Source organism: Cebidichthys violaceus, unplaced genomic scaffold, assembly GCF_023349555.1.
Source record: "Cebidichthys violaceus isolate CVI_PGR_0920_01 unplaced genomic scaffold, fCebVio1.0.p SCAF_43, whole genome shotgun sequence".
Classification (NCBI taxonomy): domain Eukaryota; kingdom Metazoa; phylum Chordata; class Actinopteri; order Perciformes; family Stichaeidae; genus Cebidichthys; species Cebidichthys violaceus.
This window is the reverse complement of record NW_027176628.1, coordinates 1,572,948-1,588,681: the sequence shown is the minus strand read 5'-3', so window position 1 is coordinate 1,588,681 and position 15,734 is coordinate 1,572,948. Positions and strand designations below refer to the sequence as shown.

The 15,734-nt window shown below is 40.6% G+C and overlaps 2 protein-coding genes across 2 annotated transcripts; both read left to right on the top strand.

Annotated features, from left to right (window-relative positions):
• The first annotated feature begins 4,230 nt into the window (after nucleotides 1-4,230).
• Nucleotides 4,231-6,479, top strand: LOC137886381 (chymotrypsin B-like). Its single transcript, XM_068728838.1, has 7 exons — nucleotides 4,231-4,326; nucleotides 4,637-4,740; nucleotides 4,837-4,916; nucleotides 5,207-5,288; nucleotides 5,391-5,571; nucleotides 6,006-6,139; nucleotides 6,235-6,479. The coding sequence occupies exons 1-7, from the start codon at nucleotides 4,275-4,277 to the stop codon at nucleotides 6,394-6,396; spliced, it is 795 nt and encodes a 264-aa protein (XP_068584939.1). The 5' UTR covers nucleotides 4,231-4,274; the 3' UTR covers nucleotides 6,397-6,479.
• Nucleotides 6,480-9,757: 3,278 nt separating this feature from the next.
• LOC137886382 (chymotrypsin A-like) lies at nucleotides 9,758-12,223 on the top strand. The gene is made up of 7 exons (XM_068728839.1): nucleotides 9,758-9,860; nucleotides 10,380-10,483; nucleotides 10,646-10,725; nucleotides 10,819-10,897; nucleotides 10,992-11,172; nucleotides 11,784-11,917; nucleotides 12,006-12,223. The coding sequence occupies exons 1-7, from the start codon at nucleotides 9,809-9,811 to the stop codon at nucleotides 12,165-12,167; spliced, it is 792 nt and encodes a 263-aa protein (XP_068584940.1). The 5' UTR covers nucleotides 9,758-9,808; the 3' UTR covers nucleotides 12,168-12,223.
• Nucleotides 12,224-15,734: the final 3,511 nt, after the last annotated feature.

Sequence of the window (15,734 nt, the reverse complement as noted above, 5' to 3'; positions counted from 1 at the left end):
TGGTATCTGTTTATGATTTAAACAACACTGAAGCTGATCAATAAACCGATCAATGTTAAGAATAAATGGTGTTCAGGCGCTGGTTAACAACATGAACTGATTCTGTTATAAACATGTAAATACTGCAGTAACAACCATGTGAACTTCATCACTGATGAGCGCATGAATCTTTTTAATATTAGCATAATGTATCGGTAATGTCGTTTTCCCTTTATTGTGTGAGTTGGCGAGTTGATTGATCAGATCAGAACAATCAGTTTCTATTGAAGTAACTGTAGCTTTTATTAAACAAACAGGAGGAAATAGTTTATCCAGTGGGGACTATTTTCAGCGGCGGATTAATCCATATTTGGCACTCTTGTGAGTATTTGTGGACGCAGGATTGTTTACGTGTGATGGAGTCAGAATAAACTACAGTGTGTGTTGTCATGGTGATGAAGGAACAACAGTGAGGCTCATCGGTGTGTTTTTGGTAAAGTCAGAATCAAAGGAATCAGAGCCGGTGGGAAATTGGCCAAGATTCCCTTGAATGATTTCGACCTCAGCCAAAACGGGAATCAAACATAAACTGTCACAAAATGCAATCTATTGGTTTTGTCTACAAGGAAACAAACTGGCTTTTGTATTTTTTCAAGTGCAGAACAACTTTTCTTTTATGGATGTCAAAACAAAGTTTAGGCAACAAAACCACTTAGTTAGGTTTTGTAAAACCATAATGGTTGGGCTGAAAATAACTACAGACAGTAAGTTTTAGGCAACAAACCCACAACAACACTTTGGACACAAGTTGTCCAACACCGTCTCGTGGTTGGAACTCCTGTGTTTGTTGGAGCCATCCACCCCCCCTCCATCCCACCATAAGTGGTCTTTGTCGATATTCACTTGGTCTGACCGTTGCTTAGTCCTGAGGATGTGTTTGATTTGAGTGTCGTCCACGACTCCAGCTCCTAATTGACTTTCCATCGGCATTATCTTTGTCCTGAGTGACAAGAAAAAAAACGGACAATACCTGTCCCTGTACACAAAACCAATAGATTGGAGTTCAAGACTATTTCCACACCTGCCATGATACTGAGCTGTTTTTTTCAAAAGATATTTTGTCTCATACCCAGAATTACCTGGGCAGGTGGTTCCAGTCAGGTGAGGCCGAGAAGGTAAAATCCTGTTCACTGGAGTCGGGGCAGGAGGTGGCATCTTGCTGTGAAGCTGCAGCTCTCTTTTCTTTAAATCTAATTTAGTTTTACTGGGTTTAATTTTTGGACTTTGTTTTATTAAAGTTATTTTTAATACATGTTTCTTGCATTACTCCTGGTGATCGAATTGGTTCTTTTGAGAGTTTTCTGGTGACAAACCTCCTTATGACCTTTATATTGGGCGGCAGCACTAAAGACACCATTTGTTGACCACTTGTTTCGACTTCTGATTAATTGTTAGTGTCATCTGTTGGTTGAGTGATCTGCCTTCTTCTTCTCTAACATTCATTTATACACTTCCTGAAACAAAGGAAACTTCTGAACAAATGAAATTAGTGAGAGAAAAATGAGACTAATGAGGCGCTTTAATGAGCAGCTGGAAACAAACTCAGAGTCACAACGTTTCACAACATTTTCCATTTCAGTGCAGCTCTGACAGCTGAACTAATTCTAAATCAAACAATGAGTTTAATAGAATACTGAGTTCACTTTGTGTCAGCAACAAAGATTCATACAAAGAGAAGCTAAAGCCCTAAACTGCATCACACAACACCTGTCTCACACTGACCAATCACCATACACTGTAGATAAGAAGTGGACGTAGTCACCCACTGGTTTGTGGACTGATGTTTTGGATCCTCGAGTTTGGCCGTCGCCATCTTGTTTCTTGCAACCAGAAGAGAAACGAGAGGGCAGAGCTTCAACCAAACACTGAATAAAACATTTAGGCGACCAAAATGTTACAATTAACTGTCAGACTGTAGCCAATGCCGTGGTAGAGATCTGTCAATCACTGTGTAGCCCCGCCCCTAAATCATCCCCTGCTTTATGGTCTGTTTGACTCTAAATGGAGCACAATGTACTAAATGAACATCATGCTGTATTGAAGAAGACTGTAAACTAGAGATTGAGACCATAAACTCATGTTTACAATGTTTACTGAGGGAATAAATCAAGAGAGAAGTAGAGTCATTTTAGACTAGACTTCTATACAACCAGAGGAGTCGCCCCCTGCTGGACACTAGAGAGAATGCAGCTTTGAAGCACACATGAAGCTTTGCTTCACTTTAAAGCCTGCCAATCACTGAGCTCCTCCACCTGCTTCACACTGACCAATCATTAACCAGCTGCAGGAAAACATGGCGGCCTGTCAGCTGCAGAGATTCTCACAAAGTGTCATAGTTGTTGTTTTTCTGAACCAGGTCCTTCCCCCTGTTAAAAATTAACAAATTGCCCAATGCTGTAAGAGGTGTTAGCACCATTAGCTGTTAGCACCATTAGCTGCTAGCCACCGGCTCAGCTGTCGCCATGTTGAGAGTGAGAGTGGAGGAAGTAGACTCTGAATTTAGCACCTTTAAAGAAACATAAAGCTTCATTAACCTCTGTGCGTCACACGTTATTTTTTCATCTGTTTCTGTGAATCTTTATGTCTCATGTGGTGTATTCATGAAACACAGCCAACTTTAGTGTTTCTCATCCCAACTCGTCACATTCTAACACAAGCTCCACTACCTTCTCAGTAAACGTTGTAAATTCAAACAAAACCTCTCACTTCAACGTATCTTCATCAACAGTTCGTCTGATATCTTACGAAAAAGATACAACTCATTTTACCCGTTTTCGTACAAAAATCAATACATGTCAATTTCAGCTTGATACATGAATACAGTCTTTTCAAAATAAACTTCCTTATTCATAGGAAAATACTAGTGAGGTTTATTTTGATTATATATATATACACATACATACATACATAAAGCAGTTGTTTCCATGTGTGTCTGTTAATGTGTGCCATGTTGACACACGTTGACTGATAACACACTGTACAGTCAGCAATCTGTTTGAAGATAATCTGTACATGAACATGAATGTTTCACTGATTTATCTATATAAATATATATATAAATATGTATATATATATATATATATATATATATATATATATATATAAAACAGATCTTTATAATAACTTGAGAAAAGTGTAAAAGACAATGAGTCTCATTAAAGCCCACCAGATGTTCAGAGACCACATCAGCTGGACCTGAGGAGTGACCACAGCTGATGTGTGTTCAGAGGTCCAGTAGATCTGTCGACTTGTCCTCACGCTACTCTGTGAGTCTCAGCTGAGGGAATACGTTTAAATTAACACAGTATTTATTAGTATTTATTAGACACATTTACACACAGTCAAACATGAAACATAGAATAAAATATAATTATATATATAAAATCTATATATATACAAAATCTCTCTCTCTCTCTCTCTATATATATATATATATATATATATATATATATATAATATTAATATTGATATTAGTTGTAGTAGTATTTATTAGACACTTTTACACATCATCAAACATTTACCATATTACCATAATATATACTATCATCTGCATAAAATCTATATGTATCTATTTAATATTAATATTATTAGTAGTATGTATTATGTTATTATCATTATTGTTATTATTATTAACTACAGCATTTATAGTCTAGAATGACTTCATACATTTTTATTTGTGCAGTTTAATGAGTAATATGCTAATTCCGTATTATTATTATCATAACAATTGTTATTATTATTATCATTATTATTATTATTATTATTATCATTATTATTATTATTATAATCATTATTATAACAATTGTTATTATTATTATTATTATAACAATTGTTGTTATTATTATTATTATTATACAGGACACGTTTTGTCAGTGAATTGTGAATGTTATTTAATTTTTTGGTAAACATAATTAAAATGTATTATTTTATTTCTTAGACCTTGTGTAGTGTAGGCACATTATGTGTTGAGATGAAATCCACATGTGCTGACTGGTGTGTGTGTGTGTGTGTGTGTGTGTGTGTGTGTGTGTGTGTGTGAGCTGCAGTTGTCAGGAGCCAATCAGAGAGCTGGATTTCGTGGCGTGTGACCCATGAGAACGTCGCCGTCGCCTCCGGCCTGATAACCAGCTGGACAAACCACTGACCGCTCCGATTGGCCGAGGCCCGGCAGACTTCGGGGATAAAAGAGCAGCTTGGTCGTCCAGCACATCATCTTCATCTTCAGCATTGTCACCATGGCCTTCCTTTGGATCGTGTCCTGCCTCGCCTTCGTCAGCGCCGCCTACGGTGAGAAAACCACTTTTTAGACTTTTAGAAAATGATTCGTCTGTGAATTCTGATTCTAGATTTACTGAAGAACTCAGAGCATTCATATTTCAGTCTGTAAAAACATCAACAGAAGAAGAAACGAGTGTTTCGCCATGACTCTCTGATGACAAACGTGAGATTATTCTTTAGGATCAAATATAAAACTACAGTTGATGATAGAAGTTACAGCTCTGAATTAAACTTCAGCTGCAGTCTGATCTCTTTGTCGCCGTGAGGTCAAAAGAGCACAACAGTCCTTTTTAAAGTCCGTCACCTGTCGTCCAATCAGGCTGCGGCACCCCCAAGATCACCCCCCATGTGACCGGCCACGCCCGCATCGTCAACGGCGAGGAGGCGGTGCCTCACTCCTGGCCCTGGCAGGTGTCCCTGCAGGTGAGTCAGCTGACACTCCTCTATTTCTTCTTCTTCTTCTTCTTTGAATTATTAATATTCCATCTTTTCTTCTTTGTGTTTTTTTTTGTCTCTCAGCAATCCAGCGGCTTCCACTTCTGCGGAGGATCTCTGATCAACGAGAACTGGGTGGTGACCGCCGCTCACTGCAACGTCAGGTCAGTCTGACTTCCTGTCTGTCTGACTTCCTGTCAGTCTGACTTCCTGGATTGAGTCAGAATGAACTACAGTGTGATGATGATGATGATGATGATGATGATGATGATGATGATGATGAAGGAAGAACAGTGAGGCTCATTGATCAGGTTTATTGATATCAGGATACTTGAGTCTGAACATCATGAAATATAAAAGAAAATCACCTTCTTACAACTAAGTAAACTGGATGTTGCTTTGTGTGTTTTGTGTGTACTGGCCCTTTAAATAAGTACTTCCTGTTTCCTGTTAGGACCTACCACGTTGTGATCGCTGGAGAGCACGATAAGGGCTACGGCTCCAACGAGGTAGTCCAGCGTCTGAAGCCCTCCAAGGTGAGAACCACCCGTCAGCCAATCAGGGTTCAGAATACACCTACTCCCCCCACCCCCCACCCCCCACCCACCACCACTAACCCCTCCCCCTCCCTTCCACAGGTGTTCACCCACCCCAAGTGGAACCCCAGCACCATCAGCAATGACATCTCCCTCATCAAGCTGGCCTCCCCCGCCCGCCTGGGCACCAACGTGTCCCCCGTCTGCCTCGCCGAGTCCACCGACAACTTCCCCGCCGGCATGACCTGCGTGACCAGTGGATGGGGTCTGACCCGCTACAACGGTGAGATATGAGGTCTAAGAGCTGGTCACGATCACAGGAACCCATGTTCCCATGCCTTAAAGAGGCTAGAGAAGTCTCGCTGATCGGCTCCTAATTGGTTGCTAAAGGTTTGGCATAACATTGTATTACATTTTATTACATTTTATTACATTTTAAATAAAAACTATTATTTTATTCATTTTATTAAATGTATTAAATTGTATTAATTTTTATTAAATTTGATACAATTTGATACAATTTTATAATTTTTTATAAAATTGTATAAAATAAGATAATCTACACAACACCAGTTTTCATTAAAGAGGCCTTTTTGGTCTGAAATTAATTATTTCTTCAACTCCGCAACAACCATGCTTTTACTCTGAAAGGGTAGGAGGATATGTGTCTGATTGAGTGTGTGTGTGTGTGTGTGTGTGTGTGTGTGTCCCCCACAGCTCCCAGTACTCCCAACAAGCTGCAGCAGGCGGCCCTCCCCCTGCTGTCCAACGAGCAGTGCAAGAAACACTGGGGCAGCAACATCTCCGACGTGATGATCTGTGGCGGAGGAGCCGGAGCCACTTCCTGCATGGTGAGGCCCCGCCCACCACCACCTCCTGTGTCACCTCTCTCTCACCTGTCTCACTCAGATGTGTGTTAATAGATTTTGTTGTTGTTGTGTTTCAGGGCGACTCCGGCGGTCCTCTGGTCTGCCAGCAGAACGACGCCTGGACTCTGGTCGGTATCGTCTCCTGGGGAAGCAGCCGTTGCTCCACCTCCACACCTGCCGTCTACGCCCGCGTCACCGAGCTCCGTGGCTGGGTCGACCAGATCCTCGCCGCCAACTAAAAACCCCCAAACCCCCCCAAACTCCTCCCCCACCACTCCACAAGTGTGTGGACAGTGAATGAAAATAAAAACACTGAACATCACTGATTGTGTTGGTCGTTTTGATTTGTGTCAACATGCTGCTAGATCACAGCACAATGCATGCTGGGTAGATTTCTGCTCGACACGTTCTGACGGCGTGAAAACCTAAAACAGGTGGAGGGTCAGAGCCCCTTTCCGACTGTTAGCTTGACGTTAGCTTAGCGAGGCTTCAGCAGAGAGCGGCTCTAATCACAGGGTCGCTGGTTTGATCCCCGGCTCCTCGTGTCCTTGTGTTGTTGGAAAAAAACACTGAACCCCAGACTGATGGTCAGACCTGTACGTGTGTGTGTGTGTGTGTGTGTGTGTGTGTGTGTGTGTGTGTGTGTAACTTCATATCATAGTTGACTTCTATACAACCAGAGGAGTCGCCCCCTGGTGGACACTAGAGATAATGCAGCTTTAACACTTGAAGGTTGTTTCTGCAGCATTACAAACAGCAGAGAACCATGACCTTTGACCTCTTTGATGACGTCATCAGTCTAATGTTTCTTTTTTTTATTAGTATTCATATTAGCACTAGCATTAGCATCAGCATTAGCTTTCTGGTGTCCACACACATACAGTTAATCATATATATACACATATACAGAGTATATATATATTTAATATAGCAGGAATATATATATATATATATATATATATATATATATATGTATATATATATTCCTGCTATATTCAGTATATATATATAGATATACAGATTAACAATAAAGTGGAGGAGAAACTATATTGATATCTTTTTAACAAACATTAAGCCAAGAAATCATTGCAAACTTCTGCAAACAAATAATTTCTTCTTATGTAATAAACAGTAATTCTTAATGAACATAAACGTCTAAATGTCCTTAAATTATTCATTCATCCATTGAAATACATTTTTCATTCTCTACCAAGGAGTACTTCTACTGTTACCCAGTTTTACATTTATTTCTTCCTCCATTAATCTTAATTTCACACAAATTCAATGTTGGATCCTGAAATGTTTGTTTGACTGTTTTAACAAACATTTTGATTTGATCTTTATTATAAACCTTCTTTCTGTAGCACATTGTGTTTTTTCCGTTGTGTTGAGCAGATTTAGAGTAAAATCTTTCACACAATATGTTTGACAATCGTGTATTGGATAAATTCAAACACTCCTCTCAAAATGTTACCATGTTTTACTGTATTTGTTTCGAACGTGATCATCTATAATAAGGTTCATGTTTTAACTGACACCTTGATCCTGATATAAATAGATGTTTGTTTCCAATTCTTTAACATCAGAATAAGTTTGCATTTGAACAAAGATCATTTTCTACATTACATTTATAAAGCTGCTAACGGACTTAAAGGGTGAAGAAAGAAAAGAAGATGGAGCAGCTGGACTCTTTGAAAACTTCTTCTGTCTTCCATTTTTATGACAAAGAGGACAAAGAAATTCAAAAATGACCTCGACCTGGTGGCCTGTCCTTGTATTTTTAATGCCAATATTAAACATGTTTTTTACATTTTGCCATCTTAAACGTTTTGTCTTCTGTATGTATTTATAGATATTCAGACAGTTGTTATGTTCACGTGTCTCTGCAGGTTTGAAGTCATGATGCAACATGTGTGAAGCTTCAGGTCAAGCTGCTGAGAAACACCCTGCTGCTGGGAACACACACACACACACACACACACACACACACACACACACGCACACACACACACACACACATTGACACACACACACACACACATTGACACACACACACACACACACACACACACACACACACACACACACACACACACACACACATGGACACACACACACTCAGACACACACAGACACACACACGCAAACCCAAACGTCTGTGTTTACACACATGTTTAAACCAAACTTAACAAATCTTTACAGTAAACTGGACGTTATTTTAATTCTGCTACATCTAAAAAATGTAACAAAATAAAATGCTTGATGTCTCGACAGCTGCAGAAGATCAACAATAAAGATTTCCCACGAGGTTCAGTGAGGAGACATCAGGTGATGTGGCTGAATGACTGTTGTTTCTGTATATATGTAGCTCTCATATAACAGTGCGTAGAGTGAATCTGTATCGTTTTATGTTGCATTAGTTTCATTTATTCACTAAGTCACATGAAGACTCGCAGCACTTCTGATTCATTGAACCTGTTCGTCTTTCTGTTGTAACATAATCTTCTTCTATGCTGAATAAATAAATGAATAACTGAATAAAAGCTACTACAGTGATGCATATTGTTGGTGTTGTTTTAGCTCGTTGTATAAATGATTAGATTTGATCTTCATCTCTTTGGATGTGAGAAGACCAACATGTTTCAGAGAGCTTCTGCAGTGCATGAAGTGCTTCCATACTTTAAATCAGCCTTAAATAGACGGTGTCCCACAGGGAGGAAGACACAGAACTTTACTGTTTAAAATATGCTTGTAGCAGATTTAATAATATTTACTATCAAAATATGTAACGGAAAGAATCATTCATGAATCATAAACACATGAACTGGTGTACAAAGCTGATGGGGAGTGATGGCACTCAGCTTCAGACACAATTAGTTGAAGCAGCAACACAATCAAACATTAACGACGCCCACTCTGGGTAAAACAGAGAAACTTCAACATGTTTTTAGAGTTCTCTACATTTTACACAATGACTCATCATTTCATGTTCACACAAATCAAAGATCAAGTACAAGTTTTCAATTACAAGTGAAACATGTATCCTACTTTAGGTCCAAAGCTTGTGGATTATCATTTATTGATTTGACAATTAATCTATTTTCTGAAGTTAAACTAACCTTACTTAAGTAATTAACATCTTGTATATATATATATATATATATATATATATATATATATATATATATATATATATATATATATGTGTATAGATATATATGTGTACCTGTGTAAATAATAAATGATTGGAAAAGATTAAACTCAACGTATCAACACAAATCAGTCTTGAGATGAACGGTAAGAGTTGAGGTCGTCCTCCAATTAGTGAATAGTTAACAGTTATAGTTTACGTGGAAAATTTGTAACACCTAAGTAGATTGAAAATAAATTTCCAAATTTTTGTTTTTGTTCTCAGGGAAAAAATTATATGCATATATGTTAGACTAACATGTTAGTCCTCATGTCTCTAACCTTCAAGTTCCAGCCTCCTCTGGTGGAAAACTTTCCGTCAGCTGCACCTGTTCTGACTCCCACCGTCTCTGATAAGATGTCCCGTCCTGTCCCGTCTTGTCCCGTCTCGTCCCGTCCAATCACATCGCTCCCTGGTTGTATAAAAGCTCCTCACTCACACAGACCCAACACGTTCTAGCCATGGCCTTCTTGTGGATCCTCTCCTGTCTCGCCTTCGCCGGCGCCGCCTACGGTGAGACAAAATCTTTGACATCAGAGTAACAGCCAGGGAAGTGAAGCATGCTGGGTAAAGTAGAAGTCTGAAAAGAGTAAATTACGTCTTGGTTTATTCAAACTATCTATTATCTATTTAGCTTTAATTTAACTGGATGGGAAGTCAAGAAACCGTTGAATGAAAATGGTCTATACAGTGTCGGAATCATTCTTAAAATCATTAGATTAATACATTCTACATGTTATTAATGCTAAACTTCAAGCACTGTTTGCTAAATGGTCATAAAATAAATGACGGTAAACTTACTTAAAAAATGTGTTTTTGGTATCGCTCTAATAAATGAAGTCATCGTGTTGTCTCACTATTGCTTTGTGTCCTCCTCAAAGTACGATCTTTTTTTGTCTGGAGCTTTCAACCATGCCTGGTTGTTGTAAGCGGACCTTAGATTATCTTCTGAAAGAAGCTCATCCAGAATGTCACGATCGAACTTTCCCCTTCATGTTGTTGTTGTAAATGATGTCATCATGATGTCACCAGGTTGCGGCTCTCCCGCCATCGCTCCCGTCATGACCGGTTACTCTCGTATCGTGAACGGCGAGGAGGCGGTGCCTCACTCCTGGCCCTGGCAGGTGTCCCTGCAGGTAAACACACACACACACACACACACACACACACACACACACACACACACAAACACACACACACGCACGCACACACACACACACACAGACACACACACACACACACACACAGGTTGTGTTAATAAACATGTGGTCTCACTCTTGTCGATCTTGTTGTTTCAGGATTACACCGGCTTCCATTTCTGCGGCGGCTCTCTCATCAATGAGAACTGGGTGGTGACAGCCGCTCATTGCAACGTCAGGTAAGTGCGTCTGTCAGGGAATTATTCAGCAATATACATATATATATTTTTAACAAAATGGCCGCCTCATGTATCCGTCCTTTTCCCCTGCAGGACGTCCCACCATGTGATCCTCGGAGAACACGACCGCTCCTCCAAAGCTGAGGACATCCAGGTCATGAAGGTCGGCAAGGTGGGTGACAAACAAACAGCAGCTTCTGGACTCACCTCAGCAACGTCTACCTGTGTGTGTGTCCGCCGGTCGTAACGATGTCATTTCCTGTCAGGTGTTCAAGCACCCCCGCTACAACGGCTTCACCATCAACAACGACATCCTGCTCATCAAGCTGGCCAGCCCCGCCCAGATGAACATGCGTACTTCCCCCGTGTGTGTCGCCAAGACCGCGGACAACTTCCCCGGAGGCATGAAGTGCGTGACCAGCGGCTGGGGCCGGACTCGCCACAACGGTGAGACCACCTGACCAATCGGTGGAGAGCAAGGGGCGGGGCTTAGAGAGAGAAGCAGCATGAGGCCCTTTAACAACGATGGTTATCAGTAGCAGTTCGTCAGAAGGAGGTTCGGGAGGGCTCACTGGGCCTTAATGTGGAACTCTGAATGCTTTTTAACACAACATTGAATCACAGCTAAACAATATAAATGATCAGAACTCACTGAATCAAGAGACGAGTTTGGTTTGTTGGAGAACTTCAGTTTTTCCTTTAAATGCTGAAACATATTTCTAAGTCATGACCTAGAAATGTATGCTGTTAAATAAGATTCTTTTTACAGTGCAGGTGGACTCAGACCATCCTTAAGTTTCTGATAGTCTATTAAAACCAAACTAAGGACTCACCTGTGTTCAGGTGAACCCAGTAGACCAATCAGAAGGTTTTTAGAGACATCTGAGAGGTCACAAGAAGATCAGTCAACAGGATGGGACTCAGTGTTTCAGGCCATGATGGAGGAACCATTCAACCCTTTAACCACTAGGGGGCAACATGCAGCATGTAGACCTCCAGCTCGGACTGTGTCAGTAGGAATGTCTGTCGTTGATGTTTGAAGTGTTTGTGCGTTACAGCTGCTGACACCCCCGCCCTGCTGCAGCAGGCCGCCCTCCCCCTGCTGACCAACGACGAGTGCCGTCGTTTCTGGGGCAGCAAGATCAGCAACCTGATGATCTGCGCCGGAGCCTCCGGAGCCTCCTCTTGCATGGTGGGTGGTGCATATACGTAAAAAAAGATGTAACAGGGGTTGATCCAGATGTTTGTGATGTTTATTTGTTTGTTGTGGTTTTTTTCAGGGCGACTCTGGCGGTCCTCTGGTCTGTCAGAAGGCTGGTGCCTGGACTCTGGTCGGTATCGTGTCCTGGGGCAGTGGAACCTGCACTCCCACAATGCCCGGCGTGTACGCCCGCGTCACCGAGCTCCGCGCCTGGATGGATCAGACCATCGCTGCCAACTGAGCATCTCAGACAGTTTGAACCTGACCATCAATAAAACACAGAAACCCTGAAACAGAGCTGTTGTTGTCGTCATTTGTTCATGTTGGTTCAGACTGAACGTAAAGAAAGACGTTGACATTTTGTGAAATCTCTTCTTTCTCTCTGAAAGTGAGACCGTCAGATGGATATCAGCCTGAACACTGAGTTCAGTACAGAGTTAGGATGAGTTAGCCGAGTGGAGCTATATCAATATGTCAATCATGTCATTTATAGTTTGTTGAACATTCTCAAAACCTGTTTTATATTTTCTGCCATAAAGTCAAAATTCCTGTATATTGCCGACGGTATATTGAGTGAATGAATATGTCTTCATAAATCCTGGTTACCTGATGTAGCATGGGAGAATCTTTGCCCCATGCTACTTTTGTCGAATAAACCTGCAGATCTGGATATCTCCAGTCCATGAGCAGATATACTATAGCAACTACACTAGCTTAGCATAAATACTAGAGGCAGGGGGAAACAGGTAGCCTTGTTCAAAGTATACCTATCAACACCCTCTGTAGGTTAAAGATTGTAAATCAACTTTAAATAGTGCTGTATTATTTTTCACTTAAAAAGTATTTTGAAACTTAAAAATTGGGGAACAAAAGCTTGACTTTATATCTGTGACAATGAAATAGTTTGAATTCCGTCAACAAGAAAGAAGTCAGCTGGTTCACTGTCAACATTTTCTGTCCAGCCTCTTCCTCTGCATTCATGATGTACCACAGGGAGGAATACCTGGACCTTTACTGTTCCAACAAATCTGACCAAGTGCATCATCCGCCTGTATGCAGATGATACAGTTCTTTACTACTCAGAAACAAAAACTAAAGGGGGATGAGGAAAGCTCAAAGTGCTTTAGATATAATGTCTTTTTATTCTTTTGTGTGTAAAATATGTTTTGTGGTATGCAGCAATGACTAGTTTTTGTTCGGAACATGAAGGTTTTATTTTGTTTGAGTATTACATTTTCTTGTTTTTTGTTGGACGGATTGTAAAGAACTCCGAAGCAGATCTGTGATTTTATTTGCATGTGGTATTATTGTATGTCTTATGATGGACAATTTGAATGGTATGAAACCAACATTTAAAAACATTGACTATGGTGTGGCCCAAGGCAGGGCCATGGGACCTTTGCTGTTCTCAATCTACATCCTGCTACTGGGATCCTTAATCCATCAGCATGGCATGAATTCCCACAACAACTGACGACAGACAGTTGCATGATTACGAGAGACCAGATGACCCAAATGCTCTTTTCAAATAAACCGACTCTGTGTCAACAAGTGGATGAGCAAGAACTTCCTCAAAGCTCAATGAAGATAACGCTGGGATCCTCTTAGTTGGCCCAAAAGATAAGAGGAGTCTTAATTTTGCTAAACTGGGACATCTGGCCTCGCAGACACAACCACAACAAAACCTCAGTGTCATTTTAGATTCTGACCTCATTTAAAGCTCATTTCAAGATATTGACCAAAAGTGCCTTTATCATGAGTGCAGAGGTGAGACCTCCACTGAGGCAGCAGGATGAAGGAAAGCTTGTTCATGCTTTTCTTTCTACTCCTTACTAGTAGAAAGAAAAGAGTACTTCTACTTTAACACTCTTCATATCGGCCTACCAAAAGCAGCCATTGCAGAATGACATTCAAAATGCTGCTGTCTGGGTTTTAACAAAAACTATAATGAGGGATCATATAACTCAACCGACTTTGGCTCCCTGTATGTTTTAGAATTGATTATGAAGTCCTTCTCTTAGGTTTTAAGGCTCTTAATGGCCCCGCCCCCTTTTGTATCACAGACTTCCTGTTGTTTTATGCTCCTCCACAAACCCTCGGATCCTCCTCAGCTGCTCATTGAACTGTTCCCAAAGTCACCACAAAAACCTTTTAAGGATGCTACTTTTAGCCTCTACACAGTGGAAAGTGTTAAACGACAACTCAAAATGTATCTTTCTCTTATTTCTCGATAATCATAACACTCATTTACTTCCTTCCTTTATTATGTTTTTTTTCCTGCTGATTTGTAAAGCACTTTGTGCTGCATGAAAAGTGTAATGTAAATAAACTTCATTCATTCTTTCGTTTCTGACCCAGAGTCACACAACATTGAAATAATTAGTTATGTCATTGATTAGTTGATTGAAAACTGATAATTAAGTGATTTTCTCTGTGTTATATCACAGTAAACTGAATCTCTTTGTGTTTTGGACTGTTGGACAAAACAAGACATTTAAAGACATCACCTTGGACTCTACAGGAACTGAGACAGATGTTTTTCAATATTTTATGAAACATAATAATCAATTAGCTGACACAACACTAAACAAGTTAATTAATAGTGAAAATAGTCCTTAGTAGGAGCCTTTCTTTGGAAACCTTTTTGATCTCTACTAGAATAAAAATAAAATCCTGTGAGTTTCAATTTAATTCAATTCAATTCACTTTTTTTTGTATAGCCCAAAATCACAAATCACAAATTTGAGTGAGGTGAGAAAGCGCAAAGACTCTGGTGAAGAGGCAAAGTTAGTAATGTAGATTAATGGTATCGGTAATATAAATAATAATGTTAATAATAAAAAAATAGTAGTAGCAGTATAGGTGTCTGCAGGACCACGGCAGAAGGCAGGACCAGGGTCCAGATATAACCAGGATCCATGGAAACCTGCAAGGAGAGAAAGCACAAAGACTCCAGGGAAGAAGCAAAGTTAGTAATGAGCATTAATGGGACATGAATTCATACAGAAGGAGATGAAGAAGAGGAGAGATGAGCTCAGTGTATCCTAGGCAGTCCCCCGGCAGTCTAGGCCTATAGCAGCTTATCTAGGGGCTGGAATCTGAACCAGGCCTAACTATAAACCTGAGCCAGCCCTAACTATAAACCTGAGCCAGCCCTAACTATCAGCGTTATCAAAGAGGAAAGTCTTTAGCCTATACTCTTAAATGTGGTGAGTGTGTCTGCCCCCCGGACTGAAGCTAGAAGCTGGTTCCACAGAAGAGGAGCTTGATAACTGAAGGTTCTGACTCCCACCCCACTTTTTAAGACTCTAGGAACCACAAGTAACCCTGAATTCAGGGAGCGCAGCTCTCTAGTAGGATAATATGGTGCTATAAGCTCCTTAAGATATGATGGTGCCTGACCAATCAGGGCTTCGTAGGTGAGGAGAAGGATTTTAAAACATATTCTAGATTTTACAGGGAGCCAGTGCAGAGAAGCTAATACAGGAGTAATATGATCTCTTCTCTTAGTTTTTGTTAGTTCACAAGCTGCAGCATTCTGAATCAACTGGAGAGATTTAGAGACCTCATTTGAACAGAGTTTTGTGGACTCTGATAATCTGACATGTTCGACTAACATGTTAGTCCTCATGTCTCTAACCTTCATGTTCCAGCCTCCTCTAGTGGAAAACTCTCTGTCAGCTGCACCTGTTCTGACTCCCACCGTCTCTGATAAGATGTCCCGTCCTGTCCCGTCCTGTCCCGTCCTGTCCCGTCCCGTCCCGTCCCGTCCAATCACATCGCTCCCTGGTTGTATAAAAGCTCCTCA

Excerpts from the sequence above, each read along its gene's own strand:
- LOC137886381 (XM_068728838.1), top strand. The coding sequence starts at position 4,275 with ATGGCCTTCCTTTGGATCGTGTCCTGCCTCGCCTTCGTCAGCGCCGCC. Across the intron at positions 4,327-4,636 it reads CTTCGTCAGCGCCGCCTACG|GCTGCGGCACCCCCAAGATC; the intron begins GTGAGAAAACCA and ends TCGTCCAATCAG. Across the intron at positions 4,917-5,206 it reads GCCGCTCACTGCAACGTCAG|GACCTACCACGTTGTGATCG; the intron begins GTCAGTCTGACT and ends GTTTCCTGTTAG.
- LOC137886382 (XM_068728839.1), top strand. The coding sequence starts at position 9,809 with ATGGCCTTCTTGTGGATCCTCTCCTGTCTCGCCTTCGCCGGCGCCGCC. Across the intron at positions 11,173-11,783 it reads GGGCCGGACTCGCCACAACG|CTGCTGACACCCCCGCCCTG; the intron begins GTGAGACCACCT and ends TGTGCGTTACAG. Across the intron at positions 11,918-12,005 it reads CCGGAGCCTCCTCTTGCATG|GGCGACTCTGGCGGTCCTCT; the intron begins GTGGGTGGTGCA and ends GGTTTTTTTCAG.